The 22753-nt window shown below is 33.6% G+C and overlaps 2 protein-coding genes across 2 annotated transcripts; both read left to right on the top strand.

The window, feature by feature from the left end:
* The first annotated feature begins 5756 nt into the window (after positions 1-5756).
* On the top strand, positions 5757-9079 carry LOC106060587 (probable serine/threonine-protein kinase MARK-A). Its single transcript, XM_056043211.1, has 4 exons — positions 5757-6161; positions 8149-8367; positions 8764-8879; positions 8995-9079. The coding sequence occupies exons 1-4, from the start codon at positions 5757-5759 to the stop codon at positions 9077-9079; spliced, it is 825 nt and encodes a 274-aa protein (XP_055899186.1).
* Positions 9080-18857: 9778 nt separating this feature from the next.
* LOC129928565 (probable serine/threonine-protein kinase MARK-A) lies at positions 18858-22052 on the top strand. The gene is made up of 4 exons (XM_056043210.1): positions 18858-19262; positions 21132-21350; positions 21744-21859; positions 21968-22052. The coding sequence occupies exons 1-4, from the start codon at positions 18858-18860 to the stop codon at positions 22050-22052; spliced, it is 825 nt and encodes a 274-aa protein (XP_055899185.1).
* Positions 22053-22753: the final 701 nt, after the last annotated feature.

Below are 22753 nucleotides of genomic sequence, written 5' to 3'. Positions count from 1 at the left end.
TATTTTATAAGATTGGTGCTGATAAAGCTCTATTTAATTTTCTCTGTATTTTATAAGATTGGTGCTGATAAGGCTCTATTTAATTTCTCGGTATTTTATAAGATTGGTGCTGATAAGTCTCTATTTAATTTCTCTGTATTTTACAAGATTGGTGCTGATAAGGCTCTATTTAATTTCTCTGTATTTTATAAGATTGGTGCTGATAAGGCTCTATTTAATTTCTCTGTATTTTATAAGATTGGTGCTGATAAGGCTCTATTTAATTTCTCTGTATTTTATAAGATTGGTGCTGATAAGGCTCTATTTAATTTCTCTGTATTTTATAAGATTGGTGCTGATAAGGCTCTATTTAATTTCTCTGTATTTTATAAGATTGGTGCTATTTAATTTCTCGGTACATTTATTTCTTTGTGAAAGCGTGAAATTAGGCCGAAACCTAAATTTGAAAAGGTGTTCATTTAGAAAACTGTTCTACGAGGATGACGCAGCTATTATTATTACATCTGCTACTCGGCAACAGACACTGGTTGACAGATGTGGGTGTAGTGAATGTACTGTGGGAGATTTGACTGAGAGTACAAAACCGCTTGGCTACTGCTTGGCCACCTAAAAAGGAGGCTCAAGTTCTAATCCCGTTAGTCGAGTCCGTAATAAAATGTTGTCACCTTGAATTGCTAACACCAACTTACTAATAACAGTCTATCGTCTGTATTGTAGAGATAAGATAAGATAAATGAACTAAAACCCACTAATCTGTGTCGTCACTAAATGTCGCGTTCAAAGTCCGTTTAACTATGGTGCTCTCTGCACTAAGTGTCTCACGGGATAGTTCAATAAGCTGCTCCTGTATTAGAATGTATTCATCTGTGATTGGGATCTGAGTTTGTCCAAACACTAAAGGTTTGAATACCTAGTTGAATATATCCAAGTGAAGGATGTCTTCAAATCTTTGGTTTAGGTCGTCAAAGAATGGTTCGTAATAGACATATTAAGCAGTAGTTGGGGCGAGCTGATTTGTATTACCAATAGTGACGATTTCTGTTTATTAATTTCTTGGCAATGCTTCTTATATTAATTATCGATCAAACAAAATCATCACACGCTGGACATTATATGAATAATTTGAAAATCAAAAAAAAATAAATAAATAAACAACTGTGTTCTCTTTTAACTCCTTTAATAAACTCATTCAAATGACACATATTAGTAACTTCTCAATTCAATAACTTTACTTGAATATCTTCTTAAAAATGAACCTTTCTAATGCTTTAACTGATATAAATAATTAGTGAAATAACTTTATGATACTCATTCATTCAAAGTAACTTCAACAACTGGGCCCGCAAACGTTTAAACGTAAGACCGTTTATTTCAAAAATCGTTACAACGCGAGAACCCGACTAACTAACTTTCCCCTAATTTATACTTTTCTCAATCGTACTTTCCAGAATCATAAAAACTTCTCCCCTAATTATTTTTATTAACTGTGACCTTTTAGAAGCTGACGTATGCTATTTAATTAACTTGTTTAATCTGGTCATCTCTGATTTGACCTGGGCTTCTAGAAACTTGTTGAATTAGGTCACAGTATCGACTCGTGACTTTATTATCCGATCAGATAAACTGTCTTAAAGCAAATATGTTTTTTTATTGTATACAATTCGCATCTTTTTGCGGACCTCCTATGGTCGTCTCTAGAACCCCCTGGGGGCTATGGACCACAGTTTGAGAACCACTTGTCTTTTAGATGTATATTTTTGAGTTAGTATTCAAGATACATACATATATATATACATGATTATTTAAAAATGATAATTTTATTTCTAGAGCGCTGTTAACAAACAAAAAATTTTTTGAAAATTTTGTATAAATATAGTAGTTAATATAACAGAACTTACATAACTTAGCAATACAAATGTAAAAAAGAAAATGTTTTGACTAAAAATCTACAACTGTTTTCATAAATGTGTTAATTATATGGCATGTTCAATGCACCTTCACAAAAGAGTCTCCAGTGTTTCTTACTATTAACAGTGAATAGTTGTAAAAGTGGTGCATTTTTATGAAAAAAATGCTTGCATAATTGATTTAAAAAATTAGATTTTTCGCTTTCAGAAAAGAAAAAAAGTAGCCTTTGCATCAGAACTTTGAATGATCTTAAATATTATGATGTCGGATTTTCACTATCTTTTCTAGTTGACGAGATCTAAATGGGACGGACGGACAGACATTCCACACAAAACTAATAGCGTCTTTTCCCCTTTCGGGGGCCGCTAAAAATTGATTAAAATCCTATTTCCCACTGTAGAAAATGTAATCTAAAACTTAGCGTTATTTTAAGATTTAATTACTGCATCCTCTTCAATACATTTGAAGTGTTTTTATTTATTTACCTCATTCGCCAAATTAACTTTGGTATCATTTTGACCGTATTCGCTTTTAAAAAGCAGTTATAAGGACGACCTGATATCAAACTCATGGCTCGAGCTCCTCAAGCTTACATATTGAATACTAGGAATGTGAGGGTTTCCGGTCATTTCATCCCTAGCCAGTTTATCCAATGGTCATTTCATCCCCAGTCACTTCTTCCATGATCACTTCATCCCCTGGTCATTTCATCACCAGGTCATTTCATCTCCTGGTCATTTCATCCCCTGGTCATTTCATCCCCGGTCATTTCATCCCCTGGTCATTTCATCCTTTAATCCATCAAAAAATAGTAGGTACAGAAGACGATCCATTGAGTCGTATTGATGTATATAGTTTGTAATGTCTTGGCCAGTTTTGCGTGTTTCTTGAAGTCAGCGTTTATTAGAAAAAATATAATGTGATATTATGGTTTGAAATGACACGCTCAGATTTTAGTAAAAACTATTTAAAAATAATGGTAAAGTGAAAGATGGCCAACAGGAGATAAGCTATCAGCGGCATGATCAGAAGTAGTCTAATCGTTCTCGTCTCTCAAAAGACTTCCATTACTTTCACCACACCTTGGCCTTTGATGATAAGCAATAAGCGCAGAGCGGCGTGGCCATTATTATTCCAATCGTACTTCTATGTCTCAAAAGAATTTCACCACTTCCAGCACACCTTGGCCTTTGATCCTTACATCACGCAATATGCGCAGAATAAACATAACTATAGAAATATAACTAAATACAAACCCCGCATTACTATGTATCTTCATATTGAAATATATTCTTTTAATTATAGAGTAGCATAAAGAGAGAAGGGGAACACTATAAACACTATGAGGTTATGTCCAAAATATCAAAAAGTTGTCTAAATTTCATGCATATTTATTTACTAGATGAAATGAGTGCTTAAAGGCAAACCCTTAACAGCACAATTACACAATGACTAAGAAAAAAAAATTAAACTGTGGATGAAATGACCGGGGATGAAGTGACCGGGGATAAAAATCATCTGGAATGAAATGACTGTTATCGTTAGTAAGGTAACTATGGAAATAAAAAAGATTGTATAGTTATCTATTGTTTGTTACAAACTTATGTTAATCCGGCGACCTATATAGGGACCTAATTCAGTTTCTTCCTCCACTTTCAAGTACAATTTCTTTCCCTTGTTCGAGATATCAAACTAAATAATTAATTAACAATGGTTAATTAACTTTTTTTTTTAAATTGATTCTTCAGTTGTCAGGTAAAAGAAATAATTGTACAAATTTCAGCTTAATCCGAGATTGGGAGTCGGAGAAATCACGTGAACAAACCTTGTACCTGAGAGACAGACTGTCTGAGTTGAAATAAGCTTAGTAAAAAAAAATGTTACCTATTGTGTTTTACAGATGTTTTTTTAAGTCCGGAAAGGAGGTGGGGTTAGGCAAAGGTCGTCTTCCTGTCCTTCATCCATATGTCTGGACTGTCACCTTTTTTTTTTTTTTTGGGTTATTTTTTCTCTTGTTCTAGACTGGTTCACTTCCCTGAAATAATAATCCAAGACGATTTCATTGTATATTACATATGATATATAACGTTTATGTCGAATAAAACAACTATTGGAGAATGTTATATAGGTGAATGAGTTTAAAACCATATTTAAAAAAAACTTAAAAAAGTGTGGGGGGGGGGGGCTTATATTATGTTATTTTATATATTAATTTAGATCAGCCAAGTAATTAAATCTGTAATTGATATAGACTAACAATAATTAATCTAAGCGATTAGAAACATTTTATTTTATAAATTGTTTTTGCTTAGCGCAATTTAATGCTTTTAGCTTCCTCTGTGATCCATCTCTTGTTAGGACCAGTTGGGAAAAAGTGGGGTGTAGATAGAAATCGCTAACTGAGTAAAGGTACTTACCATGATAGCTTTGACGTACTTTTAAAAGTTGTATGATTAGCAATCGACCTCGAGGACTATAACCTCCCCCAAGAAAATATACAATTCACCATTCAGTGCTTATGAAAATAGAATTAAATAATTGTATGTTTGTTTTTTTGTTGTTGTTGTTTTTTTTTTTTGCCCTTATTTTGTCAGGTACGAGAAACAATTGTGCAAAATATTTGAACTTGATCCATGAATGTGTGTGGGAGAAATCATGTGTACCAGAAAGACAGAGTGATTTAGTATAAGTTTTGTAAAACAAAAAAAAAACAACATGTGATTTGTTTTAAGAGGCTGATGTGCTTAAATTAAAAAAAAAACGTATAGTTTTACATAGCGATGTTTGCAAATTTGATTATTTTTTTGTACTCAAAATTAAAATACAAATGCATTCGTTTTATTTCACTTATATGTCTTATCTTATCTTATATAATATGTATATATAGTTTAAATCAATCTCTAGTCTTAATAAATATTATGAAATTTCTTAAATAAAGTAGGTTTGTTTCATTAGAAATAGAGCTTTAAGAGTAAAAATTCTTACGAAAAATGAAAGAAGTAAATCATTAAAATACATTAATCTAATAAATATTCAATATAATAAACTAGAGTAAAAATTCTTAGAAAATTGGTCTTTATTTTTTTTTTATAAACTACAAAAAAAATGCAATTATCAATACAACGACTTTGCGTTGTAACGAAATAAAAAAAAAGACTACAATTAATTGGCCATCCTATCTTTCCAATGTTGTGTCCATTTCATTCATTCTTGTCTTTAGTTTTTGTTATGACACTACCACTTGAGATAAGACTGGCCTGGTCACTCCCAAGTAAAACCAACAATTTTGAGCGACACCTTGGATCTACCACTATCATTGTTTGTTTAAGTGACACGGACTAGAACAAAGCCAGAAGCTTTGATGACCCGACGACAAGCTGGTCAACGTCGGTGTCATCGATGACCTAAAGACGGCGGTACCACGCATGAGAAATCAACCGTGACGGTGAGTGATTAGCCAATGATGATATACTTGTGGAGAAATTAGGGATAGGTTTAGAGTCGCTTTTTTACTGGTCATTCAATAAAAATTGTCGGGCTATTCAGCTATTGGTCAGAAAATTACTGACGCCATGATGAGAAGTGGACCTTATATAAACTGATTAGTTGCACTTATGGTGTCAATGTTTTCATTAAATCTCTGCTCGCTCAATTCTGTGTTACATATTCAGTTAAGACTTAGTGTTTAATTTCCTCGGATTTACTAGTTGTCTTTAGTTGTGAATTTGTAAGTGTGAGTGTGTGCTATCTCTTTGTGAGTAGAAGCTTTGTTGCTCTAAACTTTAGCTTTCTGCAAAGTCTTCCAATCTCTGTTGATAAGGAAAAGCGATCTGTCGAGACATCCGAATATGGCTGCCAACATGAGTTCTTTGATTGACGATGTTCTTGAGACAGACATCTTTGAAGAATTGAATCTCTCCGAAGTAGCAGTGCTGGGCGTCGGCGCCTATGGAAAAGTCGTTCTGGCCGTCTCGAAAGACGACCCAAACGAAAAGCTGGCACTCAAAATGTTTTCTTTAAGTGAAGATGCAGCGGATGAAGACGCCAGAAAGGTGGATGAGGAAACAAAGAGAATGTTCTGTAAGGAGGTCCAGGTCATGAAAGGTCTCCACCACTGCAGCATCATGCCTCTTCTCTATTCGGTACAAGCACCAGATTGTTTGGCACTGGTGATGCCAGCGTGCGAGCGTGGTGCAGTTGCAGATGCCATTACAACTCTACTCCCAAGTCAGCAGCTTAAATATATAAGACAGGTAAGTGTTTTAAATAACTTTGTAGGCTACTGAATTTTATTTTATTATGTCGCTATAACATTTATTAAGTCTTAACATTTAAATTCTTAATATTTTTACATTAAAATTACAAATTTCTTTGACTGAAAACACAAATAATTTGTAGAATGATATTAAACACATATTTCATCTCTCATTTCATAAGTAATGAGTATACTCATAAATTACAAGCGAAAGCCGCACTGCAAAAAAAAAAAATGATCGTAAAGTGACCTTTAAAATATGTTAATTTTATTTAAGTTGAAAAAAAAATCATTTTATAAAATACATCTATTTTGAAACATTTGTTTCTTTAAATCAAGTGTCCATTAAATGGGCTAAATTTATGCAAGTATAAATACGTATGCAAGGCGTAAAATATCTTTTTAAGATTTAAACTCTACTAGTCTAGATCTAGATCAGGTTTCATACAGCATTTATATAGTTGGATAGGTCTATGGTCTATGACCTAGTCTGATAACCTAATATAAAACTATGTCCTATTAAGTATTAACTAGTCAGCCAGCAAAATTAACGACATCTACAAATGCATATAAATAGGAATCTAGTTTAAGACCTAAAAAATTTTAATATTTATTAATTTCCACTATGATATTGTAACTGTTACTTTTTAAAAAATAAATATATAAAAAGGGCAAATGTTTTACTTAAGTATAAGCCAACATTTATTTATGCAGCTTTGCCTACGTACAATTGGACACATAAACTATACGTTTAGAACCTTGAAAATACACATATCTGGGGTAAAATACATATTAGACAAAGTACTGCTAATGTGTTGCTTAAGTTTTTGAGATTTTATTTAATTATCCTTTAAAATACAGACGATACTTGAAAAGAAGAAGATGATTACGTCTTACACGTGTCACTAGGTCAAACTAGTCTAGCAATTATAGCCTGTACTGTATAGGTCCAAACTCTTCGTATGTTTGTAGTGAATTGTTTCTCTATCAGTTACATTCACATTTACAGACAATTTAGCCAATATTATAGAGTTCTTCTATTTTGAATTCACCACACCTGTAATTATTATTTAATTACAAAAGTTAAGCTGTTTAATTGATCAGCTATTCTAATTACTAAAATAATCATGCTTCTGAGCAGTAATGCGCATGGTTTCCGAACCGGGGTTTAGGGGTTCGAATCCTAATGAAGACTGGGATTTTTAAGTACGCTATCCTTTGGCGCCTCTAAATTTAACATCATAAGATAAGTTATATTGATCCAATCAAATGGAAATTCAGTCTGACTACAATTGACAACCTTGGCATAACCACTGTACCCATATCTAATGTGTACCTGACATTAGATTAGTTAGGGAATATTATAGGTGGTTGGTCGTTGTGCTGACCACACGACACCCTCGTTAACCGTGAGACACAGAAACAAATGACCTTCACATCATCTGCCCCATAGAGCTTAAGGTCTGAATGGGGGACTTTGCTTTATATCAATATCTTTTATACGTTTAATATAAATAGTCTGAACTAAATGGTTTGAATTACGTGTACACTTTAGTAATCCGACGTTTTTGATACTCCAACAGCCTCTCGGGCTAGTAACCGTCAAACTATCGAGAGTTTCATATATTAAGTATAACTATGGTTACGGATCATGTAAACAACTTCTGCTCAACTACTCATCCCCCCCCCCCCATCATTTTTATTTATTTTAAAAACTCCCAAACAATTACAGACACCCTCTCAAAAATGTTGAACTATTTCATAAATTAGGCCTACTCTCATTGTAATGAAATAGATTATCTTCTTTACATTTGTCCGATTTTGAGACTACACTCGAATACTGTGATAAAAATTCCTATAAAAATAAATATTAAAACTGTTTCTTTCTTTTGAATAATATTCTTGAACACTATAAAACACAAATCCCATTAATAGCTGTTTATTTATCAAAAAAGTTTGACTATTTTCCATTCTATATGTTTTAGCTGTGTCAGGCCATACACTACCTCCATGAGAAAAACACGGTCCATCTTGATATCAAAGCAAACAACATCCTGATTGACGACGACGACAACATTCTTCTCTCAGACTTTGGCTTCTCTCGAGTTCTTCCAAACAAGCATGTGGAAATCTTTGTAGAGCTCGGAACCGAGTATTACAGAGCACCAGAAACATACTCTGATGAAAGAGTCAATCCTTTCAAGGTATTAATGTAGAATGTGCTCATATTTTGTTTTTAAATTCCTTTTATATTGCGAATATCTCCTTCTTATAACATGCTCAGTGCGCCATAGTCCTATCTCTTTTGTGGACCAGTTAGTGGGGAGAGGATGGGGGATATCTGTGAGAAAGTTTGTGTTGCACTCAGGCATTTAGCAAACACAAATCTGTTTTAGAAGAATGGTTGAACTATTAAAGAAGCTATTATTGTAATATATATTTGAACATATTTCTAATAAAATAAGTCCGCCAGTATTTAAAGTATAAGCCACATAATTGTTTTGTTAAAAATACGATTAGTTTTATTATAGATTAACATTATTTTGAAGATTCATATTTAGAACCATAAATTCAATAGTTTTTGGTAATCTTTTCTCCAGGTGGACATGTACGCCTTTGGAATGACCTGTTGGACTATAGTGATGAAAACAAGACCTTCAAAAGTGGACTTTCTGGACATCATCAGAAACAGCTTGGGTGTGCCTTACATATACAGGTAAACATTTGATACATTGATGTCAACTTTAATTTTTTTTTCTTTGTATTTATTTATTTATTTTTGATGTTAGTTGTTCAAAATTATCTCTTCATTTTTATGTTTTCTTTTCCAGAAGGATGGTGACTTTCCTCATGCAAGCTGACCCCGACCACAGGCCTTCCGCTGCTCAGGTCCTTGAAATAGTTTGTAAACTTTAGCTTGCAGTCGACTTGGTGCAAGGATTCCCTCATAGAGATTGTCACTCTACCTACAGGTCTCCAGTGAGTAGTTCCTGTTATGAGGGCTAATCAACTAAAGAAGTCGAAGTTTTATAAATAAGAACCTCTTCTTGTAATGAATACACTATTCAAAACTAAGTCAGGTTCAAAGTAGATGTCCTGACTGTGTGATTTTCTTAGACTTACTTGCCTGAGCATCATATCTAGGCTTTCTACTAAACATGTGCATTACTACTTCCCTGAGCATCATATCTAGGCTAGAACTGCATTATACTAGACATGTGCATTACTACTTGCCTGAGCATCATATCTAGGCTAGAACTGTATTCTACTAGACGTGTGCAACACTACTTGCCTGAGCATCATATCTAGGCTAGAACTGTATTCTACTAGACATGTGCATTACTACTTGCCTGAGCATCATATCTAGGCTAGAACTGTATTCTACTAGACGTGTGCAACACTACTTGCCTGAGCATCATATCTAGGCTAGAACTGTATTGTACTAGACATGTACAACACTACTTGCCTGAGCATCATATCTAGGCTAGAACTGTATTCTACTAGACATGTGCATTACTACTTGCCTGAGCATCATATCTAGGCTAGAACTGTATTCTACTAGACGTGTGCAACACTACTTGCCTGAGCATCATATCTAGGCTTGAACTGTATTCTACTAGACATGTGCATTACTACTTGCCTGAGCATCATATCTAGGCTAGAACTGTATTCTACTAGACGTGTGCAACACTACTTGCCTGAGCATCATATCTAGGCTAGAACTGTATTCTACTAGACATGTGCATTACTACTTGCCTGAGCATCATATCTAGGCTAGAACTGTATTCTACTAGACGTGTGCAACACTACTTGCCTGAGCATCATATCTAGGCTAGAACTGTATTCTACTAGACATGTGCAACACTACTTGCCTGAGCATCATATCTAGGCTAGAACTGTATTCTACTAGACATGTGCATTACTACTTGCCTGAGCATCATATCTAGGCTAGAACTGCATTATACTAGACATGTGCATTACTACTTGCCTGAGCATCATATCTAGGCTAGAGCTGCATTCTACTAGACATGTGCAACACTACTTGCCTGAGCATCATATCTAGGCTAGAACTGTATTCTACTAGACATGTGCAACACTACTTGCCTGAGCATCATATCTAGGCTTGAACTGTATTCTACTAGACGTGTGCAACACTACTTGCCTGAGCATCATATCTAGGCTAGAACTGTATTCTACTAGACGTGTGCAACACTACTTGCCTGAGCATCATATCTAGGCTAGAACTGCATTATACTAGACATGTGCAACACTACTTCCCTGAGCATCATATCTAGGCTTGAACTGTATTCTACTAGACGTGTGTTCCTTGAATCTCATTCTACAAAGTTCAGTCTAGCGTGTCATAGTGAAAACTTTATCAACGAAGTTAATTCATTTATAGCCAGACATAATGTAGCATATTCGTCGTATAGGATATGTTTCGAAAACAAACCACTATACCAAGATACAACTTTAATGCCGATGAGGTGTAGTCCCCTTGAAAGAGTCAATTCCAGGTACAGAAACAATATTTTAATAATGCATTTCTTGATTGAAATAGTATTGCAATACGAAAAAGACGGAGATAAAATGTAAAAAAAAAAGGCAAATGTTAAATTTTTTTTTGATCTGACCTTTTAATGTTTTTGCTATGTTTAAGTTTAGTTCACCTTTTAGCCCTTAGGATTTACATGGCAGGTGTTATAAATGTCATCTGATTCTATGTCTGACAGCAGTAACGAGGGTGTCAGCTGGCAAGTACTATAAATTTGCTATCCCCAACTAATGTCAGGTACCTATAATCCCCAAATTAAAAATTCCAGTCCTGACGAGATTACTGCTCAGCCACTTTGCACCCCCCCTCCCCTTATATTTAAACTTTTTAATTTTAAAATTAAATTTCGTTGCTAAATACAGTTAGTTTTACTGGTTAATGTCGTAGGTGATTTATGTCAGCTAAGCATAGATTGTTAACTCTAATGAAATGGAGATAAATATCTGTATTTTTTTACATATATTTTTTTCTTGAAAATACTGTAATAAAATTGGAATTTTCCAACTTGAGTGTTATTTCTTTATTATATCTAGAATTAGTTTTTTGTTTAATACATTTTTTTGTTGTGAAAAACATGCAGAAAAAAAAAATTTTTTGAAAGTCTTAAGACATTGGAAACTGGCAGAGACAAGTTTTGTCCCTTTGAGTTGTACAATATGTTGCCCATTCTTCCAAACTGACAAACCAACGAACTTTAATTTCTTTAGATATATTTACACATAGTGATCTATTCCTATTTATATAGTTACTCTTCAACCATACGTATTACTGTAAATATATACTTACTGGGAATTTCAATACCCAGACAGAGTGAGGAATTTTAACAGTAAACTTCGATCTAGTCTGGACTTTAAAAAAAAAAATATTAGTATGTCAAGGCTAATAAACACATTTTAAAACTTATTTTTCAATACAAATGTTTAATTCTAAACAATGATAATGACGCTAAATTAAAAGATCATTGCAGCAAATAAATTAATTAACAAATATTAAATAAATACTTTTTAAAAAATCTATATAAGAGAAATATTTCCGCACTTGCAGCCTATCTCCCAATACTGTAAGATTTGTTTCCCATTTTTGATTTCAAACAAAATTAATTAATTACCTCTAATTTATGAACTAACTGGTACATTTTTTATTGATTCAAGTTTTGTTAGAAACAATGAATAATGAACAACTTGATCCGAGAATGGGAAGTGGGAGAAGTAACGTATTCAAAATTTGTACCAGACAGATAGACAGACAGACAGTGAGTTAGTTGATATAAACTTCTTTAATATATCGAAAGAACTTAAAAAACTTTAGTGTGATAGGGCTAAAACAAAATATAGAAAATATATTGAATACCGAATATTGGTGACCTTAATGCATTGGTTCTCAACCTTTTAAGTTCGGTGACCCCTTTTTACAATCCCCCATTCTGCCGCCACCCCCCCCCCACACACACACACACATACAGCAATAGAAGAGTAGACAATAACAATCCATATTTTCGATGGTCTTAGGCGACCCCTGGCAAAATTGTCAATCGACCCCCAAGGGGGTCGCGACCCATAGGTTGAGAACCCCTGCCTTAATGCTATGCAGCGCGAAATTTGAAAACAAAATCCATACCGTGATTACGTGTGATGGTTGACTTTTTTTCTTTTCAGGTTCCCAAAAAATATGTAGCACTGACATATAAAATAAAATGGACTTATAAAAGAGCCCTATAATTCAAATATCCTTGTCAAGTCTAACTACGGTGCTGTGCATGCGTGTGCTGGTTTTTTTAGCAGTATATGTCTATGTTGGTCTATCTGCTTGATATCGCTTCTGAAATAAACTAAATAGAGCAGTGAGATTCATAAAATACAAATATTCACATTTGACTAGAGGAACACATTTAGTAAAATCACTAAATTTAGAAAAACGTCTGGATAGAAGACTCAAAAGTAAAGTAGCAAATATGCATAAAACACAGAACCATTATTTTCAAAAAAAAAAGTTATTAAAATACTCAGAAAGACACAAAGATAAAGGCCCATCAAATGTTCCAAATGCTAGGACAAATTTGTATAAATGCTAATACTTTAGTGCTATTAGAGCATGGAATGGGTTGCCTGAGCCAGCCAGGAAAACCAATGACTTGTCAGAATTTAATTCATTGGTTAACATGCATGACTGGATTGATCTAGGAACACGCGTTTGACGTAACGCAAGTAACGTCTGTATTTTATAAGATAAGATTGGTGCTGATAAGGCTCTATTTAATTTCTCTGTATTTTATAAGATTGGTGCTGATAAGGCTCTATTTCATTTCTCTGTATTTTATAAGATTGGTGCTGATAAAGCTCTATTTAATTTTCTCTGTATTTTATAAGATTGGTGCTGATAAGGCTCTATTTAATTTCTCGGTATTTTATAAGATTGGTGCTGATAAGTCTCTATTTAATTTCTCTGTATTTTACAAGATTGGTGCTGATAAGGCTCTATTTAATTTCTCTGTATTTTATAAGATTGGTGCTGATAAGGCTCTATTTAATTTCTCTGTATTTTATAAGATTGGTGCTGATAAGGCTCTATTTAATTTCTCTGTATTTTATAAGATTTGTGCTGATAAGGCCCTATTTAATTTCTCTGTATTTTATAAGATTGGTGCTGATAAGGCTCTATTTAATTTCTCTGTATTTTATAAGATTGGTGCTGATAAGGCTCTATTTAATTTCTCTGTATTTTATAAGATTGGTGCTGATAAGGCTCTATTTAATTTCTCGGTACATTTATTTCTTTGTGAAAGCGTGAAATAAGGCCGAAACCTAAATTTGAAAAGGTGTTCATTTAGAAAACTGTTCTACGAGGATGACGCAGCTATTATTATGACATCTGCTACTCGGCAACAGACACTGGTTGACAGATGTGGCTGTAGTGAATGTACTGTGGGAGATTTGACTTAGAGTACAAAACCGCTTGGCTACTGCTTGGCCACCTAAAAAGGAGGCTCAAGTTCTAATCCCGTTAGTCGAGTCCGTAATAAAATGTTGTCACCTTGAATTGCTAACACCAACTTACTAATAACAGTCTATCGTCTGTATTGTAGAGATAAGATAAGATAAATGAACTAAAACCCACTAATCTGTGTCGTCACTAAATGTCGCGTTCAAAGTCCGTTTAACTATGGTGCTCTCTGCACTAAGTGTCTCACGGGATAGTTCAATAAGCTGCTCCTGTATTAGAATGTATTCATCTGTGATTGGGATCTGAGTTTGTCCAAACACTAAAGGTTTGAATACCTAGTTGAATATATCCAATTGAAGGATGTCTTCAAATCTTTGGTTTAGGTCGTCAAAGAATGGTTCGTAATAGACATATTAAGCAGTAGTTGGGGCGAGCTGATTTGTATTACCAATAGTGACGATTTCTGTTTATTAATTTCTTGGCAATGCTTCTTATATTAATTATCGATCAAACAAAATCATCACACGCTGGAGATTATATGAATAATTTGAAAATCAAAAAAAAAAAATAAATAAACAACTGTGTTCTCTTTTAACTCCTTTAATAAACTCATTCAAATGACACATATTAGTAACTTCTCAATTCAATAACTTTACTTGAATATCTTCTTAAAAATGAACCTTTCTAATGCTTTAACTGATATAAATAATTAGTGAAATAACTTTATGATACTCATTCATTCAAAGTAACTTCAACAACTGGGCCCGCAAACGTTTAAACGTAAGACCGTTTATTTCAAAAATCGTTACAACGCGAGAACCCGACTAACTTACTTTCCCCTAATTTATACTTTTCTCAATCGTACTTTCCAGAATCATAAAAACTTCTCCCCTAATTATTTTTATTAACTGTGACCTTTTAGAAGCTGACGTATGCTATTTAATTAACTTGTTTAATCTGGTCATCTCTGATTTGACCTGGGCTTCTAGAAACTTGTTGAATTAGGTCACAGTATCGACTCGTGACTTTATTATCCGATCAGATAAACTGTCTTAAAGCAAATATGTTTTTTTATTGTATACAATTCGCATCTTTTTGCGGACCTCCTATGGTCGTCTCTAGAACCCCCTGGGGGCTATGGACCACAGTTTGAGAACCACTTGTCTTTTAGATGTATATTTTTGAGTTAGTATTCAAGATACATACATATATATATACATGATTATTTAAAAATGATAATTTTATTTCTAGAGCGCTGTTAACAAACAAAAAATTTTTTGAAAATTTTGTATAAATATAGTAGTTAATATAACAGAACTTACATAACTTAGCAATACAAATGTAAAAAAGAAAATGTTTTGACTAAAAATCTACAACTGTTTTCATAAATGTGTTAATTATATGGCATGTTCAATGCACCTTCACAAAAGAGTCTCCAGTGTTTCTTACTATTAACAGTGAATAGTTGTAAAAGTGGTGCATTTTTATGAAAAAAATGCTTGCATAATTGATTTAAAAAATTAGATTTTTCGCTTTCAGAAAAGAAAAAAAGTAGCCGTTGCATCAGAACTTTGAATGATCTTAAATATTATGATGTCGGATTTTCACTATCTTTTCTAGTTGACGAGATCTAAATGGGACGGACGGACAGACATTCCACACAAAACTAATAGCGTCTTTTCCCCTTTCGGGGGCCGCTAAAAATTGATTAAAATCCTATTTCCCACTGTAGAAAATGTAATCTAAAACTTAGCGTTATTTTAAGATTTAATTACTGCATCCTTTTCAATACATTTGAAGTGTTTTTATTTATTTACCTCATTCGCCAAATTAACTTTGGTATCATTTTGACCGTATTCGCTTTTAAAAAGCAGTTATAAGGACGACCTGATATCAAACTCATGGCTCGAGCTCCTCAAGCTTACATATTGAATACTAGGAATGTGAGGGTTTCCGGTCATTTCATCCCTAGCCAGTTTATCCAATGGTCATTTCATCCCCAGTCACTTCTTCCATGATCACTTCATCCCCTGGTCATTTCATCACCAGGTCATTTCATCTCCTGGTCATTTCATCCCCTGGTCATTTCATCCCCTGGTCATTTCATCCCCGGTCATTTCATCCCCTGGTCATTTCATCCTTTAATCCATCAAATAATAGTAGGTACAGAAGACGATCCATTGAGTCGTATTGATGTATATAGTTTGTAATGTCTTGGCCAGTTTTGCGTGTTTCTTGAAGTCAGCGTTTATTAGAAAAAATATAATGTGATATTATGGTTTGAAATGACACGCTCAGATTTTAGTAAAAACTATTTAAAAATAATGGTAAAGTGAAAGATGGCCAACAGGAGATAAGCTATCAGCGGCATGATCAGAAGTAGTCTAATCGTTCTCGTCTCTCAAAAGACTTCCATTACTTTCACCACACCTTGGCCTTTGATGATAAGCAATAAGCGCAGAGCGGCGTGGCCATTATTATTCCAATCGTACTTCTATGTCTCAAAAGAATTTCACCACTTCCAGCACACCTTGGCCTTTGATCCTTACATCACGCAATATGCGCAGAATAAACATAACTATAGAAATATAACTAAATACAAACCCCGCATTACTATGTATCTTCATATTGAAATATATTCTTTTAATTATAGAGTAGCATAAAGAGAGAAAGGGAACACTATAAACACTATGAGGTTATGTCCAAAATATCAAAAAGTTGTCTAAATTTCATGCATATTTATTTACTAGATGAAATGAGTGCTTAAAGGCAAACCCTTAACAGCACAATTACACAATGACTAAGAAAAAAAAATTAAACTGTGGATGAAATGACCGGGGATGAAGTGACCGGGGATAAAAATCATCTGGAATGAAATGACTGTTATCGTTAGTAAGGTAACTATGGAAATAAAAAAGATTGTATAGTTATCTATTGTTTGTTACAAACTTATGTTAATCCGGCGACCTATATAGGGACCTAATTCAGTTTCTTCCTCCACTTTCAAGTACAATTTCTTTCCCTTGTTCGAGATATCAAACTAAATAATTAATTAACAATGGTTAATTAACTTTTTTTTTAAATTGATTCTTCAGTTGTCAGGTAAAAGAAATAATTGTACAAATTTCAGCTTAATCCGAGATTGGGAGTCGGAGAAATCACGTGAACAAACCTTGTACCTGAGAGACAGACTGTCTGAGTTGAAATAAGCTTAGTAAAAAAAAATGTTACCTATTGTGTTTTACAGATGTTTTTTTAAGTCCGGAAAGGAGGTGGGGTTAGGCAAAGGTCGTCTTCCTGTCCTTCATCCATATGTCTGGACTGTCACCTTTTTTTTTTTTGGGTTATTTTTTCTCTTGTTCTAGACTGGTTCACTTCCCTGAAATAATAATCCAAGACGATTTCATTGTATATTACATATGATATATAACGTTTATGTCGAATAAAACAACTATTGGAGAATGTTATATAGGTGAATGAGTTTAAAACCATATTTTAAAAAAACTTTAAAAAGTGGGGGGGGGGGGGGGGGGCTTATATTATGTTATTTTATATATTAATTTAGATCAGCCAAGTAATTAAATCTGTAATTGATATAGACTAACAATAATTAATCTAAGCGATTAGAAACATTTTATTTTATAAATTGTTTTTGCTTAGCGCAATTTAATGCTTTTAGCTTCCTCTGTGATCCATCTCTTGTTAGGACCAGTTGGGAAAAAGTGGGGTGTAGAAAGAAATCGCTAACTGAGTAAAGGTACTTACCATGATAGCTTTGACGTACTTTTAAAAGTTGTATGATTGGCAATCGACCTCGAGGACTATAACCTCCCCCAAGAAAATATACAATTCACCATTCAGTGCTTATGAAAATAGAATTAAATAATTGTTTGTTTTTTTTTTTTTTGGTGTTGTTGTTTGTTTTTTTTTGCCCTTATTTTGTCAGGTACGAGAAACAATTGTGCAAAATATTTGAACTTGATCCGTGATTGTGTATGGGAGAAATCATGTGTACCAGAAAGACAGAGTGATTTAGTATAAGTTTTGTAAAACAAAAAAAAAACAACATGTGATTTGTTTTAAGAGGCTGATGTGCTTAAATTAAAAAAAAACGTATAGTTTTACATAGCGATGTTTGCAAATTTGATTATTTTTTTGTACTCAAAATTAAAATACAAATGCATTCGTTTTATTTCACTTATATGTCTTATCTTATCTTTTATAATATGTATATATAGTTTAAATCAATCTCTAGTCTTAATAAATATTATGAAATTTCTTAAATAAAGTAGGTTTGTTTCATTAGAAATAGAGCTTTAAGAGTAAAAATTCTTACGAAAAATGAAAGAAGTAAATCATTAAAATACATTAATCTAATAAATATTCAATATAATAAACTAGAGTAAAAATTCTTAGAAAATTGTTCTTTATTTTTTTTTTTATAAACTACAAAAAAAATGCAATTATCAATACAACGACTTTGCGTTGTAACGAAATAAAAAAAATACTACAATTAATTGGCTATCCTATCTTTCCAATTTTGTGTCCATTTCATTCATTCTTGTCTTTAGTTTTTGTTATGACACTACCACTTGAGATAAGACTGGCATGGTCACTCCCAAGTAAAAGCGATAATTTTGACCGACACCTTGGATCTACCACTATCATTGTTTGTTTAAGTGACACGGACTAGAACAAAGCCAGAAGCTTTGATGACCCGACGACAAGCTGGTCAACGTCGGTGTCATCGATGACCTAAAGACGGCGGTACCACGCATGAGAAATCAACCGTGACGGTGAGTGATTAGCCAATGATGATATACTTGTGGAGAAATTAGGGATAGGTTTAGAGTCGCTTTTTTACTGGTCATTCAATAAAAATTGTCGGGCTATTCAGCTATTGGTCAGAAAATTACTGACGTCATGATGAGAAGTGGACCTTATATAAACTGACCAGTTGCACTTACAGTGTCAATGTTTATATTAAATCTCTGCTCGGTCAATTCTGTGATACATATTCAAATAAGACTTAGTGTTTAATTTCCTCGGATTTACTAGTTGTCTTCAGTTGTGAATTTGTAAGTGTGAGTGTGTGCTATCTCTTTGTGATTAGAAGCTTTGTTGCTCTAAACTTTAGCTTTCTGCAAAATCTTCAAATCTGTGTTGATAAGGAAAAGCGATCTGTCGAGACATCCGATTATGGCTGCCAACATGAGTTCTTTGATTGACGATATTCTTGAGAAAGACATCTTTGAAGAATTGAATGTCTCCGAAGTAGCAGTGCTGGGAGTTGGCGCCTATGGAAAAGTCGTTCTAGCCGTCTCGAAAGACGACCCGAAAGAAAAGCTGGCACTCAAAATGTTTTCTTTAAGTGAAGATGCAGCGGATGAAGACGCCAGAAAGGTGGATGAGGAAACAAAGAGAATGTTCTGTAAGGAGGTCCAGGTCATGAAAGGTCTCCACCACTGCAGCATCATGCCTCTTCTCTATTCGGTACAAGCACCAGATTGTTTGGCACTGGTGATGCCAGCGTGCGAGCGTGGTGCAGTTGCAGATGCCATTACAACTCTACTCCCAAGTCAGCAGTTGAAATATATAAGACAGGTAAGCCAAAGTGTTTTAAATAACTTTGTAGGCTACTGAATTTTATTTTATTATGTCGCTAAAACATTTATAAGTCTTAACATTTAAATTATAAACATTTTTACATTAAAATTACTGCAAAAAAATAATGATCGTAAAGTGACCTTTAAAATATATCAATTTGATTGAAGTTGAAAAAAAAATCATTTTATAAAATACATCTATTTTGGAACATTTGTTTCTTTAAATCAAGTGTCCATTAAATGGGCTAAATTTATGCAAGTATAAATACGTATGCAAGGCGTAAAATATCTTTTTTAAGATTTAAACTCTACTAGTCTAGATCTAGATCAGGTTTCATACAGCATTTATATAGTTGGATAGGTCTATGGTCTGTGACCTAGTCTGATAACCTAATATAAAACTATGTCCTATTAAGTATTAACTAGTAGGCCAGCAAATTAACGACATCTACAAATGCATATAAATAGGAATCTAGTTTAAGACCTAAAAAATTTTAATATTTATTAATTTCCACTATGATATTGTAACTGTTACTTTTTAAAAGATAAATATATAAAAAGGGCAAATGTTTTACTTAAGTATAAGCCAACATTTATTTATGCAGCTATGCCTACGTACAATTGGACACATAAACTATACGTTTAGAACCTTAAAAATACACATATCTGGGGTAAAATACATATTAGACAAAGTACTGCTAATGTGTTGCTTAAGTTTTTGAGATTTTATTTAATTATCCTTTAAAATACAGACGATACTTGAAAAGAAGAAGATGATTACGTCTTACACGTGTCACTAGGTCAAACTAGTCTAGCAATTATAGCCTGTACTGTATAGGTCCAAACTCTTCGTATGTTTGTAGTGAATTGTTTCTCTATCAGTTACATTCACATTTACAGACAATTTAGCCAATATTATAGAGTTCTTCTATTTTGAATTCACCAACCCTGTAATTATTATTTAATTACAAAAGTTAAGCTGTTTAATTGATCAGCTATTCTAATCACTAAAATAATCATGCTTCTGAGCAGTAATGCGCATGGTTTCCGAACCGGGGTTTAGGGGTTCGAATCCTAATGAAGACTGGGATTTTTAAGTACGCTATCCTTTGGCGCCTCTAAATTTAACATAAGATAAGTTATATTGATCCAATCAAATGGAAATTCAGTCTGACTACAATTGACAACCTTGGCATAACCACTGTACCCATATCTAGTGTGTACCTGACATTAGTTAGGGAAAAATATAGGTGGTTGGTCGTTGTGCTGACCACATGACACCCTCGTTAACCGTGAGACACAGAAACAAATGACCTTCACATCATCTGCCCCATAGAGCTTAAGGTCTGAATGGGGGACTTTGCTTTATATCAATATCTTTTATACGTTTAATATAAATAGTCTGAACTAAATGGTTTGAGTTACGTGTACACTTTAGTAATCCGACGTTTTTGATACTCCAACAGCCCCTCGGGCTCGTAACCGTCAGACTATCGAGAGTTTATTATATTAAGTATAACTATGGTTACGGATCATGTAAACAACTTCTGCTAAACTACTCATCCCCCCCCCCCATCATTTTTATTTATTTTAAAAACTCCCTAACAATTACAGACACCCTCTCAAAAATGTTGAACTATTTCATAAATTAGGCCTACTCTCATTGTAATGAAATAGATTATCTTCTTTACATTTGTCCGATTTTGAGACTACACTCGAATACTGTGATAAAAATTCCTATAAAAATAAATATTAAAACTGTTTCTTTCTTTTGAATAATATTCCTGAACACTACAAAACAAAAATCCCATTAATAGCTGTTTACTTATCAAAAAAGTTTGACTATTTTCCATTCTATATGTTTTAGCTGTGTCAGGCCATACACTACCTCCATGAGAAAAACACGGTCCATCTTGATATCAAAGCAAACAACATCCTGATTGACGACGACGACAACATTCTTCTCTCAGACTTTGGCTTCTCTCGAGTTCTTCCAAACAAGCATGTGGAAATCTTTGTAGAGCTCGGAACCGAGTATTACAGAGCCCCAGAAACATACTCTGATGAAAGAGTCAATCCTTTCAAGGTATTGCATTTAAAATGTGCTCATATTTTACTTTTAAATTGCTTTTATATTGCGAATCTCTCATGCTTATAGCATGCTCAGTGCGCCATAGTCCAATCTCTTTTGTGGACCAGTTAGTGGGGAGAGGAAGGGTGATATCTGTGAGAAAGATTTTGTTGCCCTCAGGCATTTAGCAAACACAAATATCCTTTAGAAGAATGGTCTAGCTATTAAAGAAGCTATTATTGTAATATACATTTAAACATATTTTTTTATAAAATGCCAGCATTTAAAGTATTAGCCACATAATTGTTTTGATAAAAATACGATTATTTTTATTATAGATTTTACATTATTTTGAATATTCATATTAAGAACCATCAATTTAATTGTTATTTGTAATCCTTTCTCCAGGTTGACATGTACGCCTTTGGAATGACCTGTTGGACTATAGTGATGAAAACAAGACCTTCAAAAGTGGACTTTCTGGACATCATAAGAACCAGCTTGGGCGTGCCTTACATATACAGGTAAACTTTTGATATATTGATGTCAACTTTGATTTTTTTCTTTGTATTTATTTATTTATTTTTGATGTTAGTTGTTCAAAATTATCATTTTCATGTTTTCTTTTCCAGAAGGATGGTGACTTTCCTCCTGCAAGCTGACCCAGACCACAGGCCTTCCGCTGCTCAGGTCCTTGAAATAGTCTCTAAACTATAACTTGTAGTCGACTTGGTGCAAGGATTCCCTCATAGAGATTGTCACTCTACCTACAGGTCTCCAGTGAGTAAATCCTGTAATGAGGGCTAATCAACTTAAGAAGTTGAAGTTCTATAAATAAGAACCTCTTCTTGTAATGAATACACTATTCAAAACTAAGTCAGTTTCAAAGTAGATGTCCTGACTGTGTGATTTTCTAAGACTTACTTGTCTAATCATCATATCTAGGCTAGAACGGCATTCTACTAGACGTGTGTTCCTTGAATCTCATTCTACAAAGTTCAGTCTAGCGTTTCATAGTGAAAACTTTATCAACGAAGTTACCACATTTATAGCCAAACATAATGTAGCTGATTTGTCGTAAAGGAATGGTTTCGAAAACAAACCACTATACCAAGATACAACTTTAATGCCGATGAGGTGTAGTCTCCTTGAAAGAGTCAATTCCAGATACAGAAACAATATTTTAATAACGCATTTCTTGAATGAAATAGTATTGCAATACGAAAAAGATGGAGATAAAATGTTAAAAAAAAGGCAAATGTTACATTTTTTTTTATCTGGCCTTTTAATGTTTTTGCTATGTTTAAGTTTAGTTCACCTTTTAGCCCTTAGGATTTACATGGCAGATGTTATAAATGTCATCTGATTCTATGTCTGACAGCTGTAACGATGGAGTCAGGTGGCAAGTACTATAAATT

The sequence above is a fragment of the Biomphalaria glabrata genome, chromosome 10 (genome assembly GCF_947242115.1).
Source record: "Biomphalaria glabrata chromosome 10, xgBioGlab47.1, whole genome shotgun sequence".
NCBI classification, from domain to species: Eukaryota; Metazoa; Mollusca; class Gastropoda; family Planorbidae; genus Biomphalaria; species Biomphalaria glabrata.
The sequence above is the reverse complement of the archived record's forward strand: the minus strand, read 5'-3'. Positions and strand labels throughout refer to the sequence as shown.

Excerpts from the sequence above, each read along its gene's own strand:
- LOC106060587 (XM_056043211.1), top strand. The coding sequence starts at position 5,757 with ATGGCTGCCAACATGAGTTCTTTGATTGACGATGTTCTTGAGACAGAC. Across the intron at positions 6,162-8,148 it reads AGCTTAAATATATAAGACAG|CTGTGTCAGGCCATACACTA; the intron begins GTAAGTGTTTTA and ends TATATGTTTTAG. Across the intron at positions 8,880-8,994 it reads GGTGTGCCTTACATATACAG|AAGGATGGTGACTTTCCTCA; the intron begins GTAAACATTTGA and ends TTTCTTTTCCAG.
- LOC129928565 (XM_056043210.1), top strand. The coding sequence starts at position 18,858 with ATGGCTGCCAACATGAGTTCTTTGATTGACGATATTCTTGAGAAAGAC. Across the intron at positions 19,263-21,131 it reads AGTTGAAATATATAAGACAG|CTGTGTCAGGCCATACACTA; the intron begins GTAAGCCAAAGT and ends TATATGTTTTAG. Across the intron at positions 21,351-21,743 it reads AAAGAGTCAATCCTTTCAAG|GTTGACATGTACGCCTTTGG; the intron begins GTATTGCATTTA and ends TCCTTTCTCCAG.